Here is a 23,339-nt window from a genome sequence, read left to right on the forward strand (position 1 = left end):
CTTCCCTACTTAGGTCTGGGCTCCCTGCTTTTCTCCTTTGTGTCATGTCACCTTCCCACTAAGGATACCTATAACCATGGCCTTTTCTCAGGCTCGTGGCCAGGCTGTTCTTGTTTCTGGACTATGCTGGCTAGTTTTATGTCAACTTGACACAAGAGTCATCTGAGAGGAGAGAACCTCAATTGAAAAAGTGACCCTACCTGATTGTCCTGTGGGCAAGCCTATGGGGCATTTTCTTGATTACAATAGAAGGGCCCAGATCCCTATGGGTGTTGCTACTCCTAGCCTGGTGGTCCTGGGCACCATAAAAAGCAGACTGAGCAAGCCATGAGGAGCAAGCCAATAAGCATGTTCGTTCATTACTTCTGCATCAGCTCCTGCCTCCAAGTTTCTCCCTTGAGTTCCTGCCCTAAGACCCCTCAGTGATGGAGTGTGACCTAAGAATTGTAAGGTGGAATAAACCCATTCCTCCCCAACTTGCTTATGGTTGTGGTGTTTTACAACAGTAGCAACCCTTCCCTACTCACCTCCCACTTAGCCTGGCCGAGCAGCAATGTTCATTCCTAGCCCTATGCACTCCTCCATAGGGACACACCAGCTGAGGTCTGACATTATCTACATTTCCCTTTCTAGTCTGATGGCAGGTTCAGGATGCCAAGGCCTGGGTGTATGTGTTCACCATCCCCCCAGCATACACAGGTACTTGGGGAACAGACACGGGACATTATAGCAACCTATGAATTCCTCTTATGATGCTGTCCCTGACTTTCAGACACTGTGCAACCTTCTGCCATATTATTTCTCCCTAGCAGTCCCTTTCCACTAGAATATCGCCTTTCAGATTGTAAAGACCATGTCAGCTTTGAGTTGAGCATCAGCATTTTCTCTGAACTAGTGCGGTGGAGTGTTTAGAGCCCAGGAACATTTTGTATTTCTTCATTATCACTTATCCAAATATAGAGGTATCTCATGGAATTTTAAGATAGGATTCAGATTTCTTTTCCCAGAAGTCCATTTGTTTTATTTTTAAATGATCTTCCTGAAAATGAAATCAGCATGATTTTCTTGTTATTGGGATTTGTATAATGTGTATGCAGGCCAGCAAAGTATTAACATATAATCATAGCAATAACAATTTCCAAGCCAGCATTATTGACCTTGGAGGAGACCATTAGTAGGACATGGGTTGTAGCAGAAGGAGAGTGGCTCTTGTGGCCAGCACCACCCCGACACACTCCATCTCCTTAGAGCTGCATTTCTGTTGCTGTGCTCCATGCCATGAAGGTACCACATGGATTCAGTCTGACACATCCTTCATTGCAGCCTGCAGTCAGCACATAATTGTCTTTTGCCTCCTGGTTTGAATGTCTACCTATATAAACTGATGGTTTGTATATGGTGGTAGAGGCACATTCCACTCACCTGTACATGTGGGGGCCAGAAGTCAACTTTGAGTGCCTTCCTCTAGACTTTCCATCTAATTTTGTATATTTATTCATTTATTTTGAGGTGGTTGTTTTGAAACAGGATTTCATTGTGTAGCTCTAGCTGGCCTGGAACTCACAGAGATCCAACTGCCTCTGCCTCCCTAGTACTGGTACTAAAGGCACTGACACCACCTTACTAATTAAAATAAGATCTCTCGATCTCTCTCTCTCTCTCTCTCTCTCTCTCTCTCTCTCTCTCTCTCTCTCTCTCTCTCTCTCTCTCTCTCTCTCTCTCTCTCATTGTTTTTGCTAGACTGGTTCCAGCAAGTCCCAAGGATCCACCACCAGAAGACCCAGCGCTGGAATTACTGGGACAGGCCACCATGTTTGGCTTTTATGTGGGAGCTGGGGATCTGAACTCAAGTTCATGCTCACACAACAGGCACATTACTGTCTGACCGAGCTCCCTAGCCCCGTACTGCCAATTTTAACTGTCCATCACATTGCCATTATCACTGTGGCTTTCTCAGTACCTCGTGCTACCTAGACATAAGACACTTACTGATTTTCTGCCTGAAGCCAGTACAGAACTGCTCGCCCAGACTGAGGGTCTTAGGCTTGGGACTGAGTCTTCCTGTGTTCTTATTGACCTGACCAGCTGTCCCAGACAGTGGTCTCTCTCCCCCTTTCTCAACATTCCTACTGCATACCTTTAGCTTACCTTTCAATGAGTCCTTTAGATTTGGTCTGTCTCCTGAATGAGGGGCAAAAATGGCATGTCAATAGGATTTGTGCTTTAATTAGACTAAATTCAGGAAGTAAGATGTGTTGGAAATATACTTCCTTAGACATCATTTCCTGGAACTAGAGTGTAGTTTAGTGGTAGGGCCTGTGCTTAGCATGTACAACCCCCTCCCTGGAAAAAATCCTTCTGTTGTAAAAAGTGAAAGTCAATGGGGGTGGGTGCTGCAGGCTGCAAGAATATGTAATAGAGATTCAGCTGTATATGATAAAACTATACCTAGAAAAGTCAGGAATCCTTCTAGAGGAAGTCAAATATCAAGGAATATTTGGTGTTATTTGACTTTTAATATATCAGCTGTTTCGTACTATCAATTCCTTGTGCACCCATAACTCCTGGGGGCGGGGCAATGATGGAGAGGAGAATAGCTCAGCCCGAGGAGAAAGCAGGAGGGTTAGAGTAGCTCGGTGGCCTAAGGAGAAAGCAGGAAGGAAAAGTTTTTGCAGATTGTAGACGAATTTGAATCAGGTCAAGAGAATAGGAGAGGAAGGAAAGATGGAAGATGGAGGACAGAGATGGACAAAGATGAGATCGATAGCAGAAGAGCTTAGTTAGGGCTATGAGAGGACAGGAAAATAAAATGAAAGAATCTAGTGTACATAGATTCTTTTCCCTCAGATTACCCCATTGCCGGCCATAGCATCTTCCCTAGGACTCTGGGAGAAACCTTCTCAGGGCAGGCCCCTGGGAAAATTTCGATAGGTGGGGGTATACTCTAAATATTGAGACAGCTCAGATGATGGACAAATCTGATGTGAGAAGATGAGTCCTTGTCCTTCATAGTGTCATACTCTGATGATGGTGCACACTTTATTAAGACACTGCTATCTGTTTCCTCGACAGTTTTCAAAGATCAGAAGAACTAGCCTATAAGATAATGTGTGGAAAATATGCTTCCTTCTCATAATTAATTAGAAAACTGAAATGCAGAAGCTGCTTCTTGTTTCCTAACTGCTATCACACAGTCACCTGGCAATAGTAGCATTACCATAGTAATTAATGTTAATCTACAACCTCTAGAAAGGGAATTGCTACCCTACAGTCTCCTGACCCTAGGGAGTAAGGATGAATCTAATGCTGCTGTTTGCCTATGTTCTCTATTTTTTTTTCCTCTTTTAGAATAGAGGGAAGAGATAACACCTTGCAGTGCAGCCTGTTTGAATTTTATAATTCTATAAATTCATTTGTCAGCCTTCGAAAAAATATGTTTCAGATATTTTCACTTACTCTCTATTCTTTAAGTCATTGCCATGTACAAGACCTGCCTTCCTCTGCCTCTTGGGATGTGTTTCTCTGTGAAAGAGACACACTGACGTGGTACCCTGGGTGGATGAGAACATTTGAACCCTACTCTGGAGCCATGTTTACTTTCCATGAATTCTTCCTGTGCAGTTTTCCCTGAGTGTTCATGGATTACATGGACCCATCTTAGAATACCAAAATCTCCAGATGCTCAAGACCCTTATATAATATAAACTGTGTAAATGCTACAGAAATTGGGATCACTACATTTTTGAGGGGATAACAAAGAAACTGTGTACATGTTCGATCCATGCACTATTTTGCTTTTGTTTTGTTTGCTTTGTTTTTTGTTTGTTTTTGTTCTTCTCATACAGTTTTGGTAGTGGTTGGTTGAATCTTTGGATATAGAACTTTGCAGATATGGAGGGCTGACCGTACTTATTACCCCTTGACTTGTAAAGTACAGGTGAGAATTTAGACTCTTCAGTTGTTATTTCCTAAATAATTTTACTTTTTAACCTTACCTTGGCCTTGCTCACAGAGCTAAGACCTATATTGACCATAGAACCACTCCTAGAAGCTCACAGCCCATCTGTGGGAGGGAGAGTCAAGCCCCTGCACACTGTCGTCGGGGACATTTCAGCTCTGGATCTTCCCTCCCTAGACAGCTCTTCCTGCATTCACCTTTTTGAGAGGGTAAAGCATAATTAAAAGCTGTCATTTCATAGTTGATATTTTAATAGATATTGCTCCCACCTGCTCTTGTGGTGTAAGTTCCTTAGTAAATGTTTTGAATTGTGCATGAATACCCTATGGCAATATTATCACAAAGAGTGCACTTTTATAGATTGAAAATAAATTAGCTTGGTTACATTACCATATTCCAAAATACAAGCAGAGGAATGGGAGTAGTGTTAATGAAAAATATTTCTGCATTTTAGTTGTAATGGGAGACCAAGAAGTGGACAGATAAGGGAAAAGATCTTAGCAGAAAAAGAATGAATAAAATGGGTGTGGTTTAGAAAAGCCAGTCAAAGCTGGGAAAGTTATATGCTGGAGGAGGGACATGTTAAGTGGCAGAATACTGGCCACATCTGCCTTGGCAGAACCCTGTGGACTTCTGAAGGGTTACTGCTAGTGGCCCGGTTTTACCTCACTGGAGAGAAGCATTTCTAGACCACTGCCTACAGCCTCCGCGTGACTGGCTCCAACAGTGTGCCCTTCCTCTGTGCTGAGGTACTGAGCTTCTCTGCAGAAGTTCTCTCTACTTGTGCTGGGTTCTATCTGTATAGGGATAGTGAAGATGTCGCAGAGGAACTGTATCCAAAGAACCTCAGAACAGAAAGCCAGGTTTGGTTGGAACATGGCCTTACTCTCCAAGACCCTCTAGCATTTTAAAAACATGTATGGCCTATGCTTTGGAGATGCTGGCATGGGATGAGCTCTGCAGCCTCTCCCTTGCTAGTCTCATCCTCCTCACTCCACCACAGTCTGCCTTAACACTCCTCATATTACTTTTGTCTTGGGCTCAATTGGTATAATATCATCTTCTGGCACTTCCTCATAAGACAAATAGGCCCCCTGTCTTATGGCCACCCCATGTAATGACTCTTCTCCTCTCCTGCCTCTTTATCTTTGACAACGGAGGCCCAGAATTCCTTTTCTACCTTCTGACATTCTCCCACATTCACCTTAGTAACTGTGGCTTCCACCCTGTGTGTTTTGGTGATTCCCACTAGTTAATCCTTATCTCCTGAACTACATCCTATTCTTTCCAAGGTCCTCCTGGGCATTTCTGGGTGTGTTACCAGCATCTCAAGTTGAGCAGAACTTTATGTTTATCTGAACTTTAATGCTGCAACCCACTTAATCTGTTGCACCTTCCAAGCAAGCTTGACCCTCTTTTCTTCATCATGGTCCAGATATTCATTGCTTAAACTGGAAGTTATATTGATTTCTCCTCACTTTGTGTAAGTCATAAGGTTTTTATTTCCCATGGAATCACTCTTACATACTCTGTTTACTGGCTGTCTTTGTGTCCTCACAGTGGTGGTCTTTGTTAGCCATCAGGTTTTATCTTGTTTTGTACAGTTTCTGTACATCACTCTGCACCAGCTCTTGGTTGTGTCAGACATCCTCCATACTGCAACCAAGATGTCTTGCTCTGTCCCCAGTCTGACTATAAAAAGAAGCATAAAGGGTTAACAGAAGCACAGTTCTCAAAAGAGCTAAAATTTGTCAAGACAATTGAGTAGGCTCTATTTAAATGAATACATGCTAAAGACAAGGCAGCTCCAATAAATAGCATGGGACTGGAGATAACTTATGTCCGAGATGGTGCTTTGTTTGTCTATAGGAAATATGTTGGATTTGCTTATAAAATTTGGAATTCTAATGGATTAGTTTTCTGCTACTAGGAATATTAAGGATTAACCCCAGGCCAAAATTTGAATTTCTTATCTCATAAGAGCTATAGCAAATAAATAGGATCATAAAATTAATGTTGTATTGTTCTTCAGGTATCTGTATTCACTTCACTGCTCTCACTGAATTAAATTACTTAAATTATTTGTTTATAAAGGGGAAAACAAGTCAACTTGGTTGAATAAAATATGGATTATTTACAAAACCCTTGAACTTTCTTTTAAATACTTAAAAATATGCTTGTTGTCTTAACCTATGTATCTCATGTATAGGAGTTTGGAAAATCACTGATGTCTCATTAAACACAAACCCTCTAATAAGGAAAGAATTCTATGCATCCATATAGACTTAGCCTGCAGAGTGCATCTTGAGTAGCCTTAGTTTCCCTTAACATTGTCATATGCTATGTTGGAGTAAACTTCCTTAGACCTGGTTTAGAATCTTACCATCATTTCATTTTATTCCAAATTCTCAGCAAGAACTTCCAGGGCTAGGGATATGGTGGTGTGATTTTTATAGCTCTTCTGAGGCCTTAAATTAAGTTCCGTAGCACTGAAAGAGAAAAAAATAAACAAGAAAAATTTGAAACACCCATCTTTTCTCACATAAAACTAGAGTTAATTTTGTTCTTGGTTTATCTTAATTTACTTTTTCTTAAATAAGGAATCTAAACGAGGTATCAGAATTGTATACAAGTACTTTAAATAAAAACATCTAGAAAATAAGGAAAGGAAAGGAAACCAAAGACTTGGGATGAGGTTTGCAAACATGCAGGCTGCTTAGAAGACAGAACAGTTGACACCAGGATCACCATGTCTGGTGTGGCTCGGAGCTTCCCAGGAGCAACTACAAGAAAACAGTGGTGCTTGGTTATGTGAGTTAGTTATTACAATGTGGAAACAGCCAGTTGCTAATAGGAATTGCAACTCTTTCTCTTACAATTTTTTCTTTGAAGGTCAACATCCTCAGCAGAAAAATACCCTGAAGGCGCGTAACAACAGCGTGCTTTCTGGGAAATAAGTGAAAAGACAGTTTTATCATCTCACCAACTAAAATGCTGGGATAGCACTGGGGGATACAGTTTTCTGAGACTGCCATCATGCATGAGGTCCCCTCATCAACTAAAGCAACTATTCAGCAGATGACTGGCAGTCTGAAAGGCAGTTTCTTGGTATCCTGTGATATTGGCTAATGGCACACCACAGTAATGAATCAGTTTGCAAGGAACCAAGCTACAAGCCCCCAGCATAACCCACAGATAAAGCTTGAAGTATGTAGAGGAATGTATAGAGGGTGTGCCTTTTTGGTAGTACTCCACAAATAACATTCTCTTCAGTGTAAATTTTGACATGTTCCAAATAGCAGAGCCTAGACTTAGCTGAAGGCCAATCCTTTACCTTATTCCTGAGAACTTATGGACAGAAGACTAGAGACCTCTAAGGACTGCACACCTTCCAGTTCCATACCATAGAGGTTTTATTTAAGGGACTATTGTAGTGGGCCATCTATAGTGAGGTTTTGTCTCTTTGTTAACTTTCTTTTAATTATTTAAGATCGTGAAGTAAATCAAAAAATAAACCCATGTATAACTAAATAGTTTGAGCTAGAGGCCAATATGGTTATGTCATAATTATTTCATAACCTCATCAAATAGCACCACCAACTAGGGACCAAGTGTTGTGGGATAATCTTCTTGTACCCTGGAAGATGTGTCTCTGCCAAGGCATCTTCTGATTGGTTTAATAGAGCTGAATGACCAATAGCTAAGCAGGAGAAGATAAACAGAACTTCCAGAGAAGTTTTAAGTATGTGACCTGCCACTGAGCTGAGCACAGCCCCATCCTCAGTATTCAAGAGCTAAGAGAACAGATACCAGCTTGTCCCCTGCAGCCCTTTCAAAGCCAAGACACTGGAGACACTCATCTAGACTTTAACCATACTCTGTAGTCTTCAAACACTCCAGGCCCAGAGCCTCTATTTACTCTCTGCCATCCTGAAAGTAGATGTGCTTACTATATCCCGGAAGTATTTTGTGCAGATAAGATTTACAGTTTGGTTTATTTGTTTCACTTTTGGAGGTTTCTTTTGTTTTGGATTATTCTACTATTTGGCCTTAAAGAAGGAAGGGGAGGTTTTTCCTACATTTTGCCACTGTATAAAAATTATCCTTGATAATACACTAAGCTTGAGTAGATCACTTACACTCTCCCTTTTTCTCCTTCCTTAGTCATTTCTTACTAGTGCCTGTTGTTGGTGAGTAATAGCAATAAAAAGGACCAAAAGGGAAGGCATTTCAACTTGATAGGCTATTTTAATGAATTTTCCAAGTTCATTGACCGAGAGAGATTTCCATTGCTCATTACATTGTTTTTCTCTAATAAAGTAGAAACTCCAGAATTCACTGAAGAGTCTGTTGTAGGTATTTATTCTCCATAAATTTGAAATACCTTGAAGATCATGTCTTAGGTTGGCTGGCACACACTATAATTCTGAAATAAAATATAATATTCTGTAGCCCAAAATTTAGTTCTATTACATAATGAAAGCTTAAGGTTTCTTTTCTGGTACTGTGTCGAGCTCTCTTCTCTTGGAGGTGGAGGTAGAGGCAGGAAATCTCATTCTTAGCCATGGAGCCTTTATGGCAAAATACTTGAAAAAGAAATGCAGCCAATTACTACAGAAACATGTATGTAGACATAAAGAAATTACCAGAATGTTCTGCTTATTCCCTCACAAGGGCAGCTCACAGGACTCTGCAAATGAAACCTGGGTTCTTCTCTTAGTCTGGGGACACATGACAAGGGAACCATGGATCCTAGCCACAGCTACCACCTCTGGGATTACAGCGTTCACAGTACTGTAAGTCTAAACCTCAAGGCAAATGAGACAGGGCCCTGTACCTCTCCACCTGGTCTGTATTCCTGGCTGAAGGCATGGCAAACCCCTTTCGAGGGTAGCTTTTACTGTGATCTCTTGGTTAACATTTTGAGAAATTGTGTTGGCCACAAAGTGTCAGTGACTGATAGTAGACCCAAGTGATAATGAGAAGTTGAAGTTTGAAGAAATTCAGTGCTTTTAAGCATTGTGAAGGATGCCAAGACCTAAATGCACCTCAACTGTTCTCCTAGGGACAAGGATGATCACCTGCTACAAGAGGTGTACTTGATTATTTTCTGCTAGCCCATTAATTTTTTAAAACATAATGTTAATTTCAAGTATCCCCATAGAACCTTACCCAAATTTTTCAGTTCTAAGAAATTGTTGAGTTATATTGTTCTGAATATACTTTGGTTGGCACATAGTTTTTCATATTTGCTCAACAATTTTATTGTTTCATTAATTTACTGTAACTTTTTAGAGGCTGGTTTTGTTTGCTTGTTCATTTGTTTATTGAATGTTTAGATTAGTACTTGAATCTTCCAAAAGAAACTTGAGTGACTGTGGAGGGGGAACATTCGTAGCTTCATCTCTTGAGCTGTGGAGAGATTCTCTCCTTTGCCCTGGTGCTGTGGGATGGTCTGTATGTCAAGTGTGTTGCTGATTGGTCAATAAATAAATCACTGATTGGCCAGTGGCCAGGCAGGAAGTATAGGTGGGACAAAGAGGAGAATAAAGCTGGGACGTGGAAGACTGAGTGAGAGAGACACTGCCAGCCACCACGATGACAAACAGCATGTGAAGATGCCGGTAAGCCACGAGCCATGTGGCAAGGGATAGATTAATGGAAATGGATTCATTTAAGTTGTAAGAACAGTTAGCAAGAAGCCTGCCACGGCCATACAGTTTGTAAGCAATATAAGTCTCTGTGTTTACTTGGTCGGGTTTGAGCGGCTGTGGGACTGGCAGGTGAGAGAGATTTGTCCTGACTGTGGGCCAAGCAGGAAAACTCTAGCTACACCCTGGTGTGTTATCTGCTGTCAAAACTGCATCCAGGTATTACTATCCTGTTGTAGAGTATTACTTTAAGATGTGTTACGTTTGTTTATGCTGTGGAATATTTGCTTTAATGATGCAAAGATGTGTTGCATTCCTTTATGTTGCATTGATTTAACTCTATGAAGCTGTGTTACTGCATCTGATGGTCTAATAAAGAGCTGAATGACCATTAGCAATGCAGGAGAAAAGATAGGCGGAGCTTGCAGGCAGAGAGAATATATAGAAGGGGAAATCTGGGAGGAGAAGGAGAAAGCAAGAGAACAAGGAAAGGAGGATGCTAGGGGCCAGCCACCCAGCCAGCCACAGAGTAAGAGTGAAAGTAAGATACACAGAAGAAAAGGAAAAAGCCCAGAGGCAAAAGGTAGATGGGATAATTAGTTAAGAAAAGCTGGCAAAAAATAAGCCAAGCTAAGGCCGGGCATTTATAATTAAGAATAAGCCTCTGTGTGTGATTTTTTTATTATTATTATTTTTCAATTTATTAAAAAATAAATAATATTTATTATTATTTGGGAGCTGGGTGGCAGGCCCCAAAAGGGCCAAATGAGCAAAACAATCAACAACACTGTCCACCTGTGTTCACCTGTGCAGCTGAACACACCTGCCATTCTCAACAGCCCTTAGTGAGTTCTGAAGTGTATTCACACTGATCCTGAAATAATTATTTTAAGCCTTGTTTTTCAAACCTCCAAACTTCCTCAATTTTTTCCTTGTAATTGTTTTTCCTGATATATAAGCCAGATACTATAGCATCATTAAAAACAAAAACAAAAAACGAAGCTGTCTTAACTAATTTCATCTGCCTTTTTTATAATTTCTAATTTTAAATAGATTGTTTTCTATTTTCTCATAGGGACGCTACTATTTTGTTTTTTAGAATGTAAGAAAGTACTTAATTTGTTGAATTCAGTATTTTATTAATAAACATATTTAAGTCATTAATTTTCATGTAAGTATGACTTTCACTATGTTTCAAAGATTTCACATATTATATTTTTATTGTTGAAGACATTTTCTTAATTGTGTTAATGAATTTCGTTCTAGTGCTAATTGTTATTCATGAATGTGCTTCCAGAGTTAGGGCTTTTGCTACTCTATTTTTACTAGATTGTGATGGTGTTGCTCCTATGGATGTCACTGTTAGAATCCCCAGAAATGATCTTATCCACTCTCTAGAAAGATTGCCTTATCTCATGTGCATCTTCTAGCTTTCCACCTGCCTTTTGACACCTCTGTCTCCCATTCTCTTTGTAGATCCTGCCATGTCTACTCCTCTGTATTGGTAGGACATCTTCAGGGCTCCATCCAAGGCCAGCTTCTCTTTGACATCTACTGTTTTCACTGGGAAAACTCTTCTGGCTCTGTGGTTGCCTCACACTTCGTGTCAATAAACTAGATTTACCACCAGCCTATGTCTTATCTGAGCTCTGAAGCCCTATTTTTGGAACCCTGTTGGACACAGTACCTGTTGTCCAAATGTTTGTAGTGTGTCTAGGATCTTGGACCTCTGGGAAGATTATAAGAAACTGATCATTGATTGCAGATAAAAAGCTGCTTGCCTAAAGGGCCAGAATAGAAAGGAGCAAATTTTCACTTCACACTTTTAAACCTGACTTCTTTTGAAAATATTTCTCTCAAAAGCATAGTGTCTTAGTTTATGTAGCCACTTCTGCAGTGTTGAACATGTATTTTTTTCTATTTGTAATGCATACATATCTGTAATGAACATTATGCATATAACTTCTTCCAGGTTACTTCCATGGGACAGGTCCGCAAAGGTGGATTTTGCAGGTTAAACTTGAGTTATTACCCATTTTTATGCTGCAGTAGTAGATGATATTCCCAGCAGAGTGACTAGTTCCTTGACTTTTTCTAAATATGTTAACTGAAGACCAGAAAAGTGGTGCTTTGTTTGAGTGTGTATTTCTTGGATGATGCCTGGGGCTGGCTATTCATACAGCTCTGTCTCTGTAAAATCAGTCTCTGTGTACTCACCTATAAAGTATTGTTCCATGCTTTTACTCATTGATTTACTATGGTCTTTGTCTTTTGGTTGGCTTAATACGTGGTGTTTATTCAAGTAGGATATTCATCCCCTATCATATTTGTTTGTAACTTAGGTCTTTAGAAATGAGTGGAGTTTGCTCACCCCCCAAAAAAAAACCTCCAGCAAAAGAACACTTCATATACACAGAGCTAGCTAGCTTCAAACAAAGAACTGATGAAAAGGCATGCCTTCCCACATGGCTGGTGAATGGTCCATATAGAAGGTGCTAGAAGGACTGAAAGAGTGGACCAGAGTCTTTTAATAAACAATTTGACCCTGATCTCCAGACAGTGGAAAACAATGAGAGAATTCTGAACCGAGAAGTATAGTAGAATTTATTCACAGCTACACCAGAACTCAGAAATTTTGCACTGGTCCCCAAAGTGTATTTTCTTGTGGTAATTTAACCACCTCACTCTACAACCCTTCAGTTGTCATTGCTTCCTTTTGAAACAATTAAGCTCAGTTATTTCACTTACTTGTGGTGCTATATCAACAGCTCTTTCCCTCTAAGGCTCTCAGCCACTTGTCTTTGTAGGACAGGCTCAACACTTGAACTGTTTGTAGGAGCACTTGACAGTGTTGAGAGTGAAGATGACCTTTTTAAGCTTTTCCATGCCAGAATGTTTTTGTAAAGCCTTTCAAATGAGTAACAGCTTGGCTTGGCTTAGCAAGGCACGTATCAAATAGTGGGTAGTTTATTAACCTCAGGTGGCATGACTTAGGATTGAAAGATAATCACCTGAGTTCAGAGCCCAGTGCTGCCACACACTGAGTCAAATCTCTCTGAGTGACAGTGTGTGGGGCTTGAATAAGAAAAGGCATATCAGGTGCTCTACACCTCATGGTATTGTGCCCCAACTGTTAATGCTTTAGCCTTTTGGACTGTCACGTGAGGAGCAGCAGCCTTTCTCTTTAGGGGTTAAAAATGCGCATCTGAGCACATCTCTGTGTCCCATTCACTATCATCTACTTTGAGTTCTTTCTCCTTTAAATGTATTGTTTTCTCCAACCTTGGAGTTGGGGGTTGAAGTAAATGTCTTAGCATTATCCCCTAGTTGTTAAATCTTGGTGAGTCTTGTCAAGTTTTTACACTCAACTCTGGGACATTCCCTTTCATTATAATTAATTTCCTAAACAATTTGGTTTGTTCACCCTCAGTATTCGTGTTGTGTTCCTTTGCCTTATTCCGGGGCTATTTTTTTCTTATGTTATTTCTTACTAACTTACTTTGGCCTTAGCGTCCTGAGTGCTGGTATTAAAGGTATGCACCACTACACTCATCTAAAACTTGTGGTAATTTTTTACATTACAAAAATAAATGAAAAGGGAGGAAGGGGTAAAAACAGAATGAGGCAGGATTAAAATAACTGGTGGTTAGTCCTCCTACAAAGTGAGGGGCTATCTAGATTGTGCTGACCTTCCCCAAACTGATCATTTGAAGTTTAGGCACATTACTGGGAAAGAAATTGCCCCTGCAAAAGCATCTCTGTCGTTCTGAGCCAGTGAAGTATCTTTTCTTAGAAACAAACAAGAGAAGGACACCATCATGTTGTCGTTTCAAAGGTGTGTCTAGGTGTAGAGCTGAGATTTTTGACTCTGTGTGTGTGTGTGTGTGTGTGTGGTATTGAGGAAGGTGGCTCACAAATTCCACAGTGCATGTATGAAGGTCAGAGGGCAACATTGTGAAATTGGTTTTCTCTTTCCACTTTTATGTGAATTCCAGGACTCAAACTCAGATTGCCAGGCTTGAATGGCAAATACCTTTACCTACTGAGCCATCTCACCAGCTGGCTTTTGACATGTTGAATTCTGAGATATAGAGCTAAATTTCCTTAGGTAAGGCCTTGGAAAGCTGAGGAGTTTAAAAAAAAAAAGAAAAATGTAGAGCCAAATATTCTGAGCTCCACCTTGAGCTTAATTGATATAAATTATAGAGCACCTTGAGCAACTCTCCTCTTTTCTTAAACTTTGGGGGAAAAAAATTACATTTATTTCCATTCTGTGCAGTGCTCTTTTTTTATAAACGGAAGCTTTTCTCTGTCCTGCCCCGTCCTGCAGCCGCTTCCCAAATTATGACACAGAGGCTTATATTAATTATAAATGTTTGGCTGATGGCTCAGGCTTATTACTAATTATCTCTTATGTTTAAATTAACCCATTTCTATTAATCTACTATGCATTACCATATGGCCCATGGCTGACTGGTCCTTTGGCATCTTGCTCCTTGGGCAGCTGACTTTCATCTCTCCAAACTCTGCCCTTCCCCTTGTATCACCATTTGGATTTCCCTACCCAGCCTTATTCTGCCTGGCTATAAACCAAATCAGCTTTTATTATCAACCAGTGAGAGAACATACATTCACAATGTACAGAAGGGTCCTCCCATAGCACTTTTTCTTTTAGGTATTCTGAACCAGTTACCTGTTCTGGGGGAAAAAATCAGGGTATTGATGGCTACTATAGGCTGTGGTGTTCTTACACAAGCTTGTGATGAATTGTGAATGAAGAATTAAAATAATGGATGAGGGATGCAGGCAGAGCTCAGTAGTCAAGCACATGCTTTGCCTGATTTAGAGCACCAGCCACAAGAAAAACATGACACCTGGAAATCAATCTTGTTACAAATTCACCTTGTTACATGTGGATTGAAATATTAGAATTAAGCTAGGCAGTGATGGCGCATGACTTTAATCCCAGCACTCGGGAGGCAGAGGCAGGTGGATCTCTGAGTTTGCGGCCAGCCAGGTCTACAGAGCAAGTTCCAAGCCAGCTAGGACTACATGGAGAAACCCTGTTGTGAATACACACACACACCCCAAAAAAGAAAATTTATTAGAATTAAGCAAAGAATGGTGATACATGCATATAATCTCAACATTCCTGAGAAGGATTGCAAGTTCTAGGCCAGCCAGGCCTGCATAGCAAAACCCTGTCTCAAAAAGAAAAGCAGAATTAAAATATTTTATGCCTTTTCTATTTTCCTTATGCATAAAAAAGTAGATGCTTTGGAGGAGAAAGTTGGTGTGGTAAGGAACAGAGACACTGTGTCATAAAAGTACACCAGAGATGACCATGGGCCTGCTTACCCAGCTGTCATCTAATGAGCAGGAATTAGAAGGCTGATCACTGTCCTTGTAGATGCATATGAAATGCATCATTTGTCCTCAGAATTCATGATTGTCTCTGCACAGTAAAGGTTCAGTTATCCTGTTAATGGAGGGAAGCCAGACATGCATAACTCCAAAGAGCCAGTGATCAAAGGAGCATTTTAGCAACAATTTGCCGTTTGTATGTAACTTGTTTGGGATAGACTTATTTTCCTAAATCTGCTTGCTTAGCCATCCTAGAACAGACAAGCAAAGATCAAATTGGGTTATCTGTAGGAGAATATTTTACAGTTAATTCTAGAGAAAAAAAAAAAACTTTAAATTCATTCAAAAGCAGAACCTTATACCTGCTGACATCTTCTCTTTTTTTCTCTGAATTCATTAGAATGTATGCTGTCAGGAGGATAAGAGATGCCTTCCGAGAAAATAAGAATGTAAAGAATCCTGTAGAAATTCAAGCCCTGGTGAATAAAGCCAAAAGAGACCTTGAAATAATCCGTAGACAGGTAAGATGGGTTGGTGACAGACTGCTTTTCATTGTGCATATTCAGCTTTGACATTCCCTCCTTGATTGGACATCACTGCTTTGGTGTTTGTGATTTCCACTGCAGGATGGTGAGGCACTGTCCTCTTTTCTAGTGCAGACATGCCAGGATGAACTATCCTATCACCAGATTCAAGGACATCCTACAGGAGAATACCAGCTTTCCAGGACTTCCAGGGCCTGGTTCATCTAGGAAACAGAGCTCTCCTGTTTTACTAAAGTTGATGCCTTGAGTGTGAGAAACTGGGAACGGGGGGAACTGCTTTTTAATCCAAGTGTCTTTAGGATGTACATGGCTACATGACTTATATCAAAGCACAAATATATCCTCCTTTTTCTCGTTTTTCTCACCAGATTTTAAGATGAATAGAATGGGCTATAAGCATGACCTATGTTACCATGTGGAAGGCGTGTTTGCAGATACAGGGTACAGAACACATCTGTTGACATGCTGACCTGCAGTGGCCCCCGAGAGGTCTTTCTGATTTCATTGTGCTCAGTGTCAGGAGTCACCCTGACTCAGGCTTCTTGTTCTAGAGCTTTGTAAGGCGAGTCTCTCACACATGGAAGCATGTCTCCTGACTAGTGTGGTAGTGTGAAATATCCGTCTTCTGAAGTAATTGAAGTGTCAAAGACTGGTGTAGTCTTCTATTGATTGGCTTTCTGCCCTAAACTTCCCATTTCACTTTTCTTCAAATTGGCACAGCTCCATTTCTGTTTTTACCTCTTACTGCAAATTTGTTTATGCAGTGTGGAGGGGGCACATTTCCAAAGTTCTGTTGTATTCTGGAACGGGATTTGTGAGCCCCCTACTTAGGAGAGTCCTGCTTGGCCAACATTGCCTCTGATTCAGTATTTCCCTGGCTCTTTCCACAATTGTCTCAAAATAGAATTTAAACAAAAAAAAAGATATTTAAAAAACGAGATTTGCATTTTGTGTCAAGATTAAACCTGTTTCTGTTGCCTACATAATGGAGCACTCTCTTCAAGAGTAGCATCAAGCTGGGCAGTGGTGGCCCACACTTGGGAGGCAGAGCCTGGTGGATCTCTGTGAGTTTGAGGCCAGCCTAGTCTACAGAGCGAGATCCAGGACAGGCACCAAAAACTATACAGAGAAACTCTGTCTTGAAAAATAAAAAAAAAAAGAACAGCATTAAACTCTGATAATCCTCTGAGTCCCGCACTTGTCTAATCAGAATAATCGAGCCACATTTGGATGTGCCTAGGAAATGATTGACAGCTAAAGGCCTGAAAAAGTAATAAGGTCACCAGGAAAAGCCCAGTCTACACATTTATATATATAGGTGAGAACTACAGATACATATGTCACTTGGAAAACTCTAGTGAACTACAAATACATCTGGCACTTTCTAGTCTCTGGTGATTGGATCATTTCATGGGATCCTCTAGTGGTAGAATTTTGGAAGATAAGCAGCTTGAGTCTGTATATTATATAAATGCACAATGATTCGGGTCTTTGGCACTTTCTCTGTGCAGAAATTGGCAAGCATGATCAGAACACAAGCTCCATTGAAAAGGGGACCTATAAGTAATCTCTGCCACCATTTCTCATGTCTAATCTTTGTCTGTATTACCTCTTGGTTTGAAATGCTAAAAATATTCTCAAAAGATAAGCCAGGGCTGGGGTCATGGCTTAATGGTAGAACACTTGCCAACTGTGGGCAGAGCTCTTTAGTTCTAGCCCCAAAACTGCAAAGAGAAAACAAACCAAAATATAAAAAGACTAGACAGACTATGGCTCAGTCAACATTCCCAGTAAATTTACACTGAGAACAGGCTGGGACATCAGGAGAAATGGACTGTGAGCAAGGTGGTGATGCCCATCTCAGGACAGCCTGGTGACTGAACTTTCCTCCTGAAAGATGCCCATTGCCTTCTTCCAAGGTTTCCATGGTAACCTAGTAGAGCCACATGTTCCCATCTTAGAGAGGCCTGACTAAGGCAGCATACTCACTGCACTGGAAAACTTAGCCAGTTATACCTGAGCAAGCAGCTAATTCTATTTACTTCCCTTTCATGTCAAATCTTCCTGTATCCAAGTGCCACATTCACCACAGTAAAGTATTCACTGAGCCAACTTGCTACAAGCTGTCATAAGCTGGCCTTACAGCAAAGGCCTAAAGTAAGAGAGGAAACTAGATTGTCACACTATCTGTGCATTAGCCATTGTCACTGCTGTCTCAGTTTCCTTAGTGTGTCCCCTGGGTTCTATTCACACACTAGACCGGTCTTTTTCTGAAGAAAGGATCAGATTGAGTCACTGTCTTCCTGAACTCCCCCAGAGGCTTCAAAGAAGCAGCTTGACAATAAAACATGAAATTCTCAAGAGATCCTCAGAGGCCCTTCACTGCTCTCATCCCCGTCACCTTCACTGTTCACACCATTGCTGGTCCTGGTGCACAACCAGCCTTCACCCCCTCTTCCCAGAGGAATCCAGCCAGATTCCCAAGGTATGGTTTTCCTCTTTAACCATGCTGTTTAAAACAGCTATTTGCCCTTATTCCTCAGAGCACTTATCAATACCTTAAATATTAGTACTCAGAGCCTTATCTGTTTTGTCCCACCCCATGAGGACAGGATCTGACCTGTGTCATAGTCACTGCTTCCACAAGAGCCTATCTGCATTAAGTCCAGACTTGGCCTACCATGTGTATGACTGAACCTCTCAGTGCCTGGTGGCAAATACAAGTGGGGATAGTGGTGTTGTAGCAAGCATCAAATAAGGTAATTAATATATGAAAAGCCCCTGAAATGATAGTAGTGCATGGCAAGTATGTCCATTCTTTTTTGGTTTTTTTGTTTTGTTTTGGTTTGGTTTTTGGTTTTTCAAGACAGGGTTTCTCTGTGTAGTTTTGATGCCTGTCCTAGATCTCACTCTATATAGACCAGGCTGGCTCTGCCTTCTGAGTGCTGGGATTAAAGGCGCACACCACCACTACCTAAGTATGTCTATTCTTACCTACCATGTAAAGAACAGGCTCACATAGAACTGACTTCTAGTGTTTGTTAGCTAAATGAAAATGTGCAGTTTGTCCCGAGATCACCTCAGGCAAAGGATCTGTGCTATCAAAATGGTGATGTTTTCAACTTGGAACCCAAGATACCTAGAACTTACTTTTAGAAAGCCTGAATTGTGGAAGGATGGGAGAGAGCTCATGAACTGTGGTCGCTTTCCTATCAAGCCCTACTACTGGAGCTGGTGGACCTCACACACCCACAGGTTGTATACCAATTCAGTCACAGTTCCTCCCAGTTCTTTGAAACAGAAGCCAGGGCACCAACCCAGCTGTCAGATACACTGATTCTAAAGGCAGCACCCCAGCTGAAATTCCGCCTACCTTATATGATGTAACCTGCTACCCTACTTGCTAGTCGCCCTTCTTGTGGCAGCTTCTTCAGTCATCCTGGGGGTTATGAGGCCACCAAAGCCCAGTAAGATTTTGCAATTTTTAAAGAATTCTCCAAAACAAAAACGAAGGTTCCAGGACAGCTGAACCTTGTTTTTTCCAAGGACAAAGGGCCAAATGTGAGCTCATATCTTCTCAGTCTTTAGCAAGCTCAGAAATTCAAGGGCATTATTAGCTCTCGAGTCAGTAGAACCTAGTAGATAAAAGTCATATTGCCTTTTTTTTTTTTTTTGGTTTTTCGAGACAGGGTTTCTCTGTGTAGCTTTGCGCCTCTCCTGGAACTCACTTGGTAGCCCAGGCTGGCCTCGAACTCACAGAGATCCGCCTGGCTCTGCCTCCCGAGTGCTGGGATTAAAGGCGTGCGCCACCACCGCCCGGCCATATTGCCTTTTTGTTCCAAGAACGATAAGCATATCACTTACCTAGCTCAGCCTCTTCTCAGGTCATTCCCTCTTCCTCCACACTCTTCATGTGTAAGATATTGAATCTTCATTGTGGCAACCCTAAGGGATTCAAGGCAGCACCAGCATTTCTTAACCTTCACACAGCTGTAAGGATCATTCTCTTTTCATTAAGAAATGAGAATTATTTTTCTTTCATGGTGAACAAGTCAGCCTCTTGCTTCTTCTCCATAATTATGGCCCCACCTCTACTTGTTTTGTCCTTAACATCCTTGGGCCAGCATGCTCCCTGAAAATTGTGGTCTGGTGTGCCAGTCTCAAATCTCTTAGCTATATGCACTGTATCATATCTCAGGGCCAGCAAATACATTCCTCCACCTTCTGCTAAACTACCATTCTAGTCATATAAGATGACACTGGAAAGACACACTGGGCCAAGCAGTACATATTGGCTTCTCTACCAAAAGCAAATTCTGGAGTAGGCCTCACTAAACCATGTTTGCTTTTAGGGAAGGTTAGAAATGTTGGGTGAGATTTAGGGTATGCACCAGATAGGGCCAGGCAGTGAAGGTGGACTGTGGATGGGCCAGAGTGAGGAGATCATAGGAAGCCTGGGCAGCAAAGAATTACCCACAATTTCTACTTCAGGCAAGGAGCAAGAAAGTCAGCCAGATTCTATCTTGGGTCTTTCCATGCTAAAGGGATTCCAGAATTCCTTCTGGTACTACTTATAAGGCATTAACTGCCATTGCTATCACTTAATCATCCCAGTTGATTATGGTCTGCAGTTTGACACACTCATTGGTGGGTTTTCTTGCTTTTGTTGTTCGTTTTTTAGACAGCGTCTCACTATATAGCCCAGGCTAGCTTCAGACTCCCAGATGTTAAAATTATAGGTGTGTGCCACCACACCTAGCTGCCCCTTCTTCTTTTATGGGAACATAATATGGAGTACCTTGGTATGGGATATTACTTGCCTTATACTAGCCCTTGCTACTCTGGGTAGCAAAATAACTCCAGCATCTCTAGCACTTGGGGCCTTCTTTACTGTGGCAATCATGGAGAGCATGTGTTCACCAAAGAGGAAATAGTTTCTAAGTATTGTGAATTAAAGTTATGACCTTTATTCTATATCTGGGCAAGACAGAAGAAGAGACTGTTGGGAGTGGACACAGGGATGAGCAGTAAGCCAGGCTTAGGGGTCTATATTGATAATATTCATTTGGACACATGCATACGATCATGATTTCAGGAATTTCCAGCCAAGTCTTGAATGACGGCACCTCTGCTTGAAACTTAGAAAAATAAATTCATCTAAAAAATCATCCCATGGTTTCAGAAATGTTCACCTCAGTCCTAAGAACCTTAACACTTGTGCATGAAAGCCATGTGAAGGAAGCTTGAGTTCTTTTCTACCTATGTCATGCTAACAGGGGTCATTTCCAGCACCTGCATAGATGTTCACAACATATGTTAACTCCAGTGCCAGGGAATCTGATGCCCCCTTCTGGCCCATGTGGGCACCAGGCATGCACACAGTACAGACATAAATGCAGGAAAGACATCCATCAATGTAAAATAAAAATCTTTTTTTTTTTTTTTAATCCTACCCTGGCAACACTTTCCCCTATGCCTAGATAGATCAACTGAGATTAGCTCCAAGGATCGATCTTCACTTAAAAAGTGATAATAAAACAGTCAGCAGCAGAGGAGATGGCCACACTCTCTCTTGGACTTCAATAAATAGCCTCACAAATGCAGCATGAATTTATATACAGTGACCAGAATTGCACCCAAAATGAAACCTGTGTCTTTTGGATATATGGAGCTTTACGTATGAATGAAATATTCCTCAGTCCCCTGTTGAAGTTTAAGAAAACAGAGCAACAAGAAGGGTTGTTTCGTTTTATAGCTTGCCCTATATAGAACATTCCTTTTTTCCCCCGTTTGTTCAATATATAGCTGCTCTAAAGCTATAAAATATCTCTTCAGTGAAAATTTAGACTAATTTTCTGCCTCCCTGCTTTCTGTAGGAATTTCTGATTAAGCCTGAAGTCTGAGACAATGGTCTTCCCATTCAGCATTCCTGCAAAGGACATGCTTCTCATCTGATTGCAGGTTGCCTGTATGCTAGATTCCTCCAAAGTGGTCATATGTAAAACAAGATTGCCTTTCCAATCTAGAAGAAGTCTGCTTTCTTGTGCAGTGGTAGTTCATTAGCACATTCCATATAGAACTCTATATGGATGCATGTGCTGGTACTGTGTCTCGAAGACTTGGGCAGGAATTTTACTAGGGGATTTTTATAATGATGTCCATCCATCTGCCTCCCATGTAGTCACCAGAGCCATGTTTCCTGGTGTTCCATGAAGGACTGTCCTTGTGCAGGTGTATCCTGAAAGCAGTAGTCAGTGGTGACTATAGCAGACTCATAGGTAGGTGTAGCTAGAGTTTTCCTGCCTGGCCCACAGTCAGGACAAATCTCTCTCACCTGCCAGTCCCACAGCCATCAGACCCAACCAAGTAAACACAGACTTATATTGGTTACAAACTGTATGGCCGTGGCAGGCTTCTTGCTAACTGTTCTTATAGCTTAAATTAATCCATTTCTATTAATCTATACCTTGCCACGTGGCTTGTGGCTTACTGGTACTTTACATCTTCCTTGTCCTGATGGCGGCTGGCAGTGTCTCTCTCACCCAGCTTCCTGTTCTCTCAATTCTCCTCTCTGTTAGTCCCGCCTATACTTCCTGCTTGGCCACTGACCAATCAGTGATTTATTCATTGACCAATCAGCAACACATTTGACATACAGACCATCCCACAGCACTTCCCTTTTTCTTTTCTTAAAAAGGAAGATTTTAACCTTTACACATCTCCAAAGTCAGCTTGGTATATTTGGGAATTTGGGCGTAGCTTCTCTTACTACTTCCTGCTGGAGGGGGGCGCTGTATCTTCTGGGGAAACAAAGAAAATTTTAGGATCATGGAGTAGTCCGTGAGGCTGTATCGTCTGAGCCAGTTGCCTTGAAACCATTTTGGATGTTGGATCATCTGGGCCTTGGTGTCACCTTTCAGGGGGTCTTGGCTGGTCAAACCTGATGTATCTTAATCTGGAACAAATCCATAGCCTTTGGCTTTCTGTAGGAACAAAAGCAGAGTCTCCTTTCCAAAACAACATATCCTTATATCCAAATTTTGAAGTCAAGGTACCTTTAAAATATACATTTTGGCATAACTCAACAGCTTTTACAATCAAATGTTTTTCTGTAGTTAAAAATCCCAAAGACAACACAATCCAGATTCTCTGTGTAATATTCATCTTCACGTGGCTTATTTTTTATATTAATTTTACTGTCTCTTTAAAGACTTTATCTTTTAAAACTATGTATTTGTTTATATAACTCTATATCACCCTTTTTGTCTCTTTCAAGCCTACGTATCTTTTACACACATTGTAAACTATTACATCTGAATCTGTCTTATTGTGAATCTATTGCTTTAAGCTGCAGCAGCTGTGGCTGCTGGCTCCGCCCGCCTCAGCTTCCCAACATGGCGTGGTACTTTACCACCGGCTCTGGGAGCTATTGTGGGTCTATGCTTTTATCCAAGCAGCGTGTAGCCCAGAAACCTCTTTTTTTGTTTTGTACTAGCAAAGGCTAAATCTACCATGCAGCTTAATGTGCCACTTGCAGAGGCCTCATTCCCGCCATACTGCAGGTCGAGCGTGCAAGCTAGGAACCCACCAGTAGCTCAAACCGGCAGCTGCCGCTCACTTGAAAGAGACAATTAGGAACTGTTTTTAGCTCCGTTTTAGAATCTTTTTTCTCAGGTTTTAGGTGGAAACTCTTGCCACCACATTGGACGCCATTTGTAGCTAGAGTTTTCCTGCCTGGCCCACAGTCAGGACAAATCTCTCTCACCTGCCAGTCCCACAGCCATCAGACCCAACCAAGTAAACACAGACATCAGGATAACT

General features: G+C 41.3%; 1 protein-coding gene across 1 annotated transcript in view; it reads left to right on the forward strand.

The window, feature by feature from the left end:
• The window catches only part of Lyrm4 (LYR motif containing 4), a 41,987-nt gene that overhangs the window by 12,550 nt on the left and 6,098 nt on the right, over positions 1-23,339 (forward strand). Inside the window, exon 2 of the mRNA XM_052729753.1 lies at positions 15,374-21,796. Within this exon, the coding sequence (XP_052585713.1) occupies positions 15,374-15,545 (172 nt within the window). The 3' untranslated portion in view covers positions 15,546-21,796. The remainder of the gene's footprint in view (positions 1-15,373; positions 21,797-23,339) is intronic.

Source organism: Peromyscus californicus, unplaced genomic scaffold (genome assembly GCF_007827085.1).
Source record: "Peromyscus californicus insignis strain IS unplaced genomic scaffold, ASM782708v3 Scaffold_8__1_contigs__length_139910024, whole genome shotgun sequence".
Classification (NCBI taxonomy): domain Eukaryota; kingdom Metazoa; phylum Chordata; class Mammalia; order Rodentia; family Cricetidae; genus Peromyscus; species Peromyscus californicus.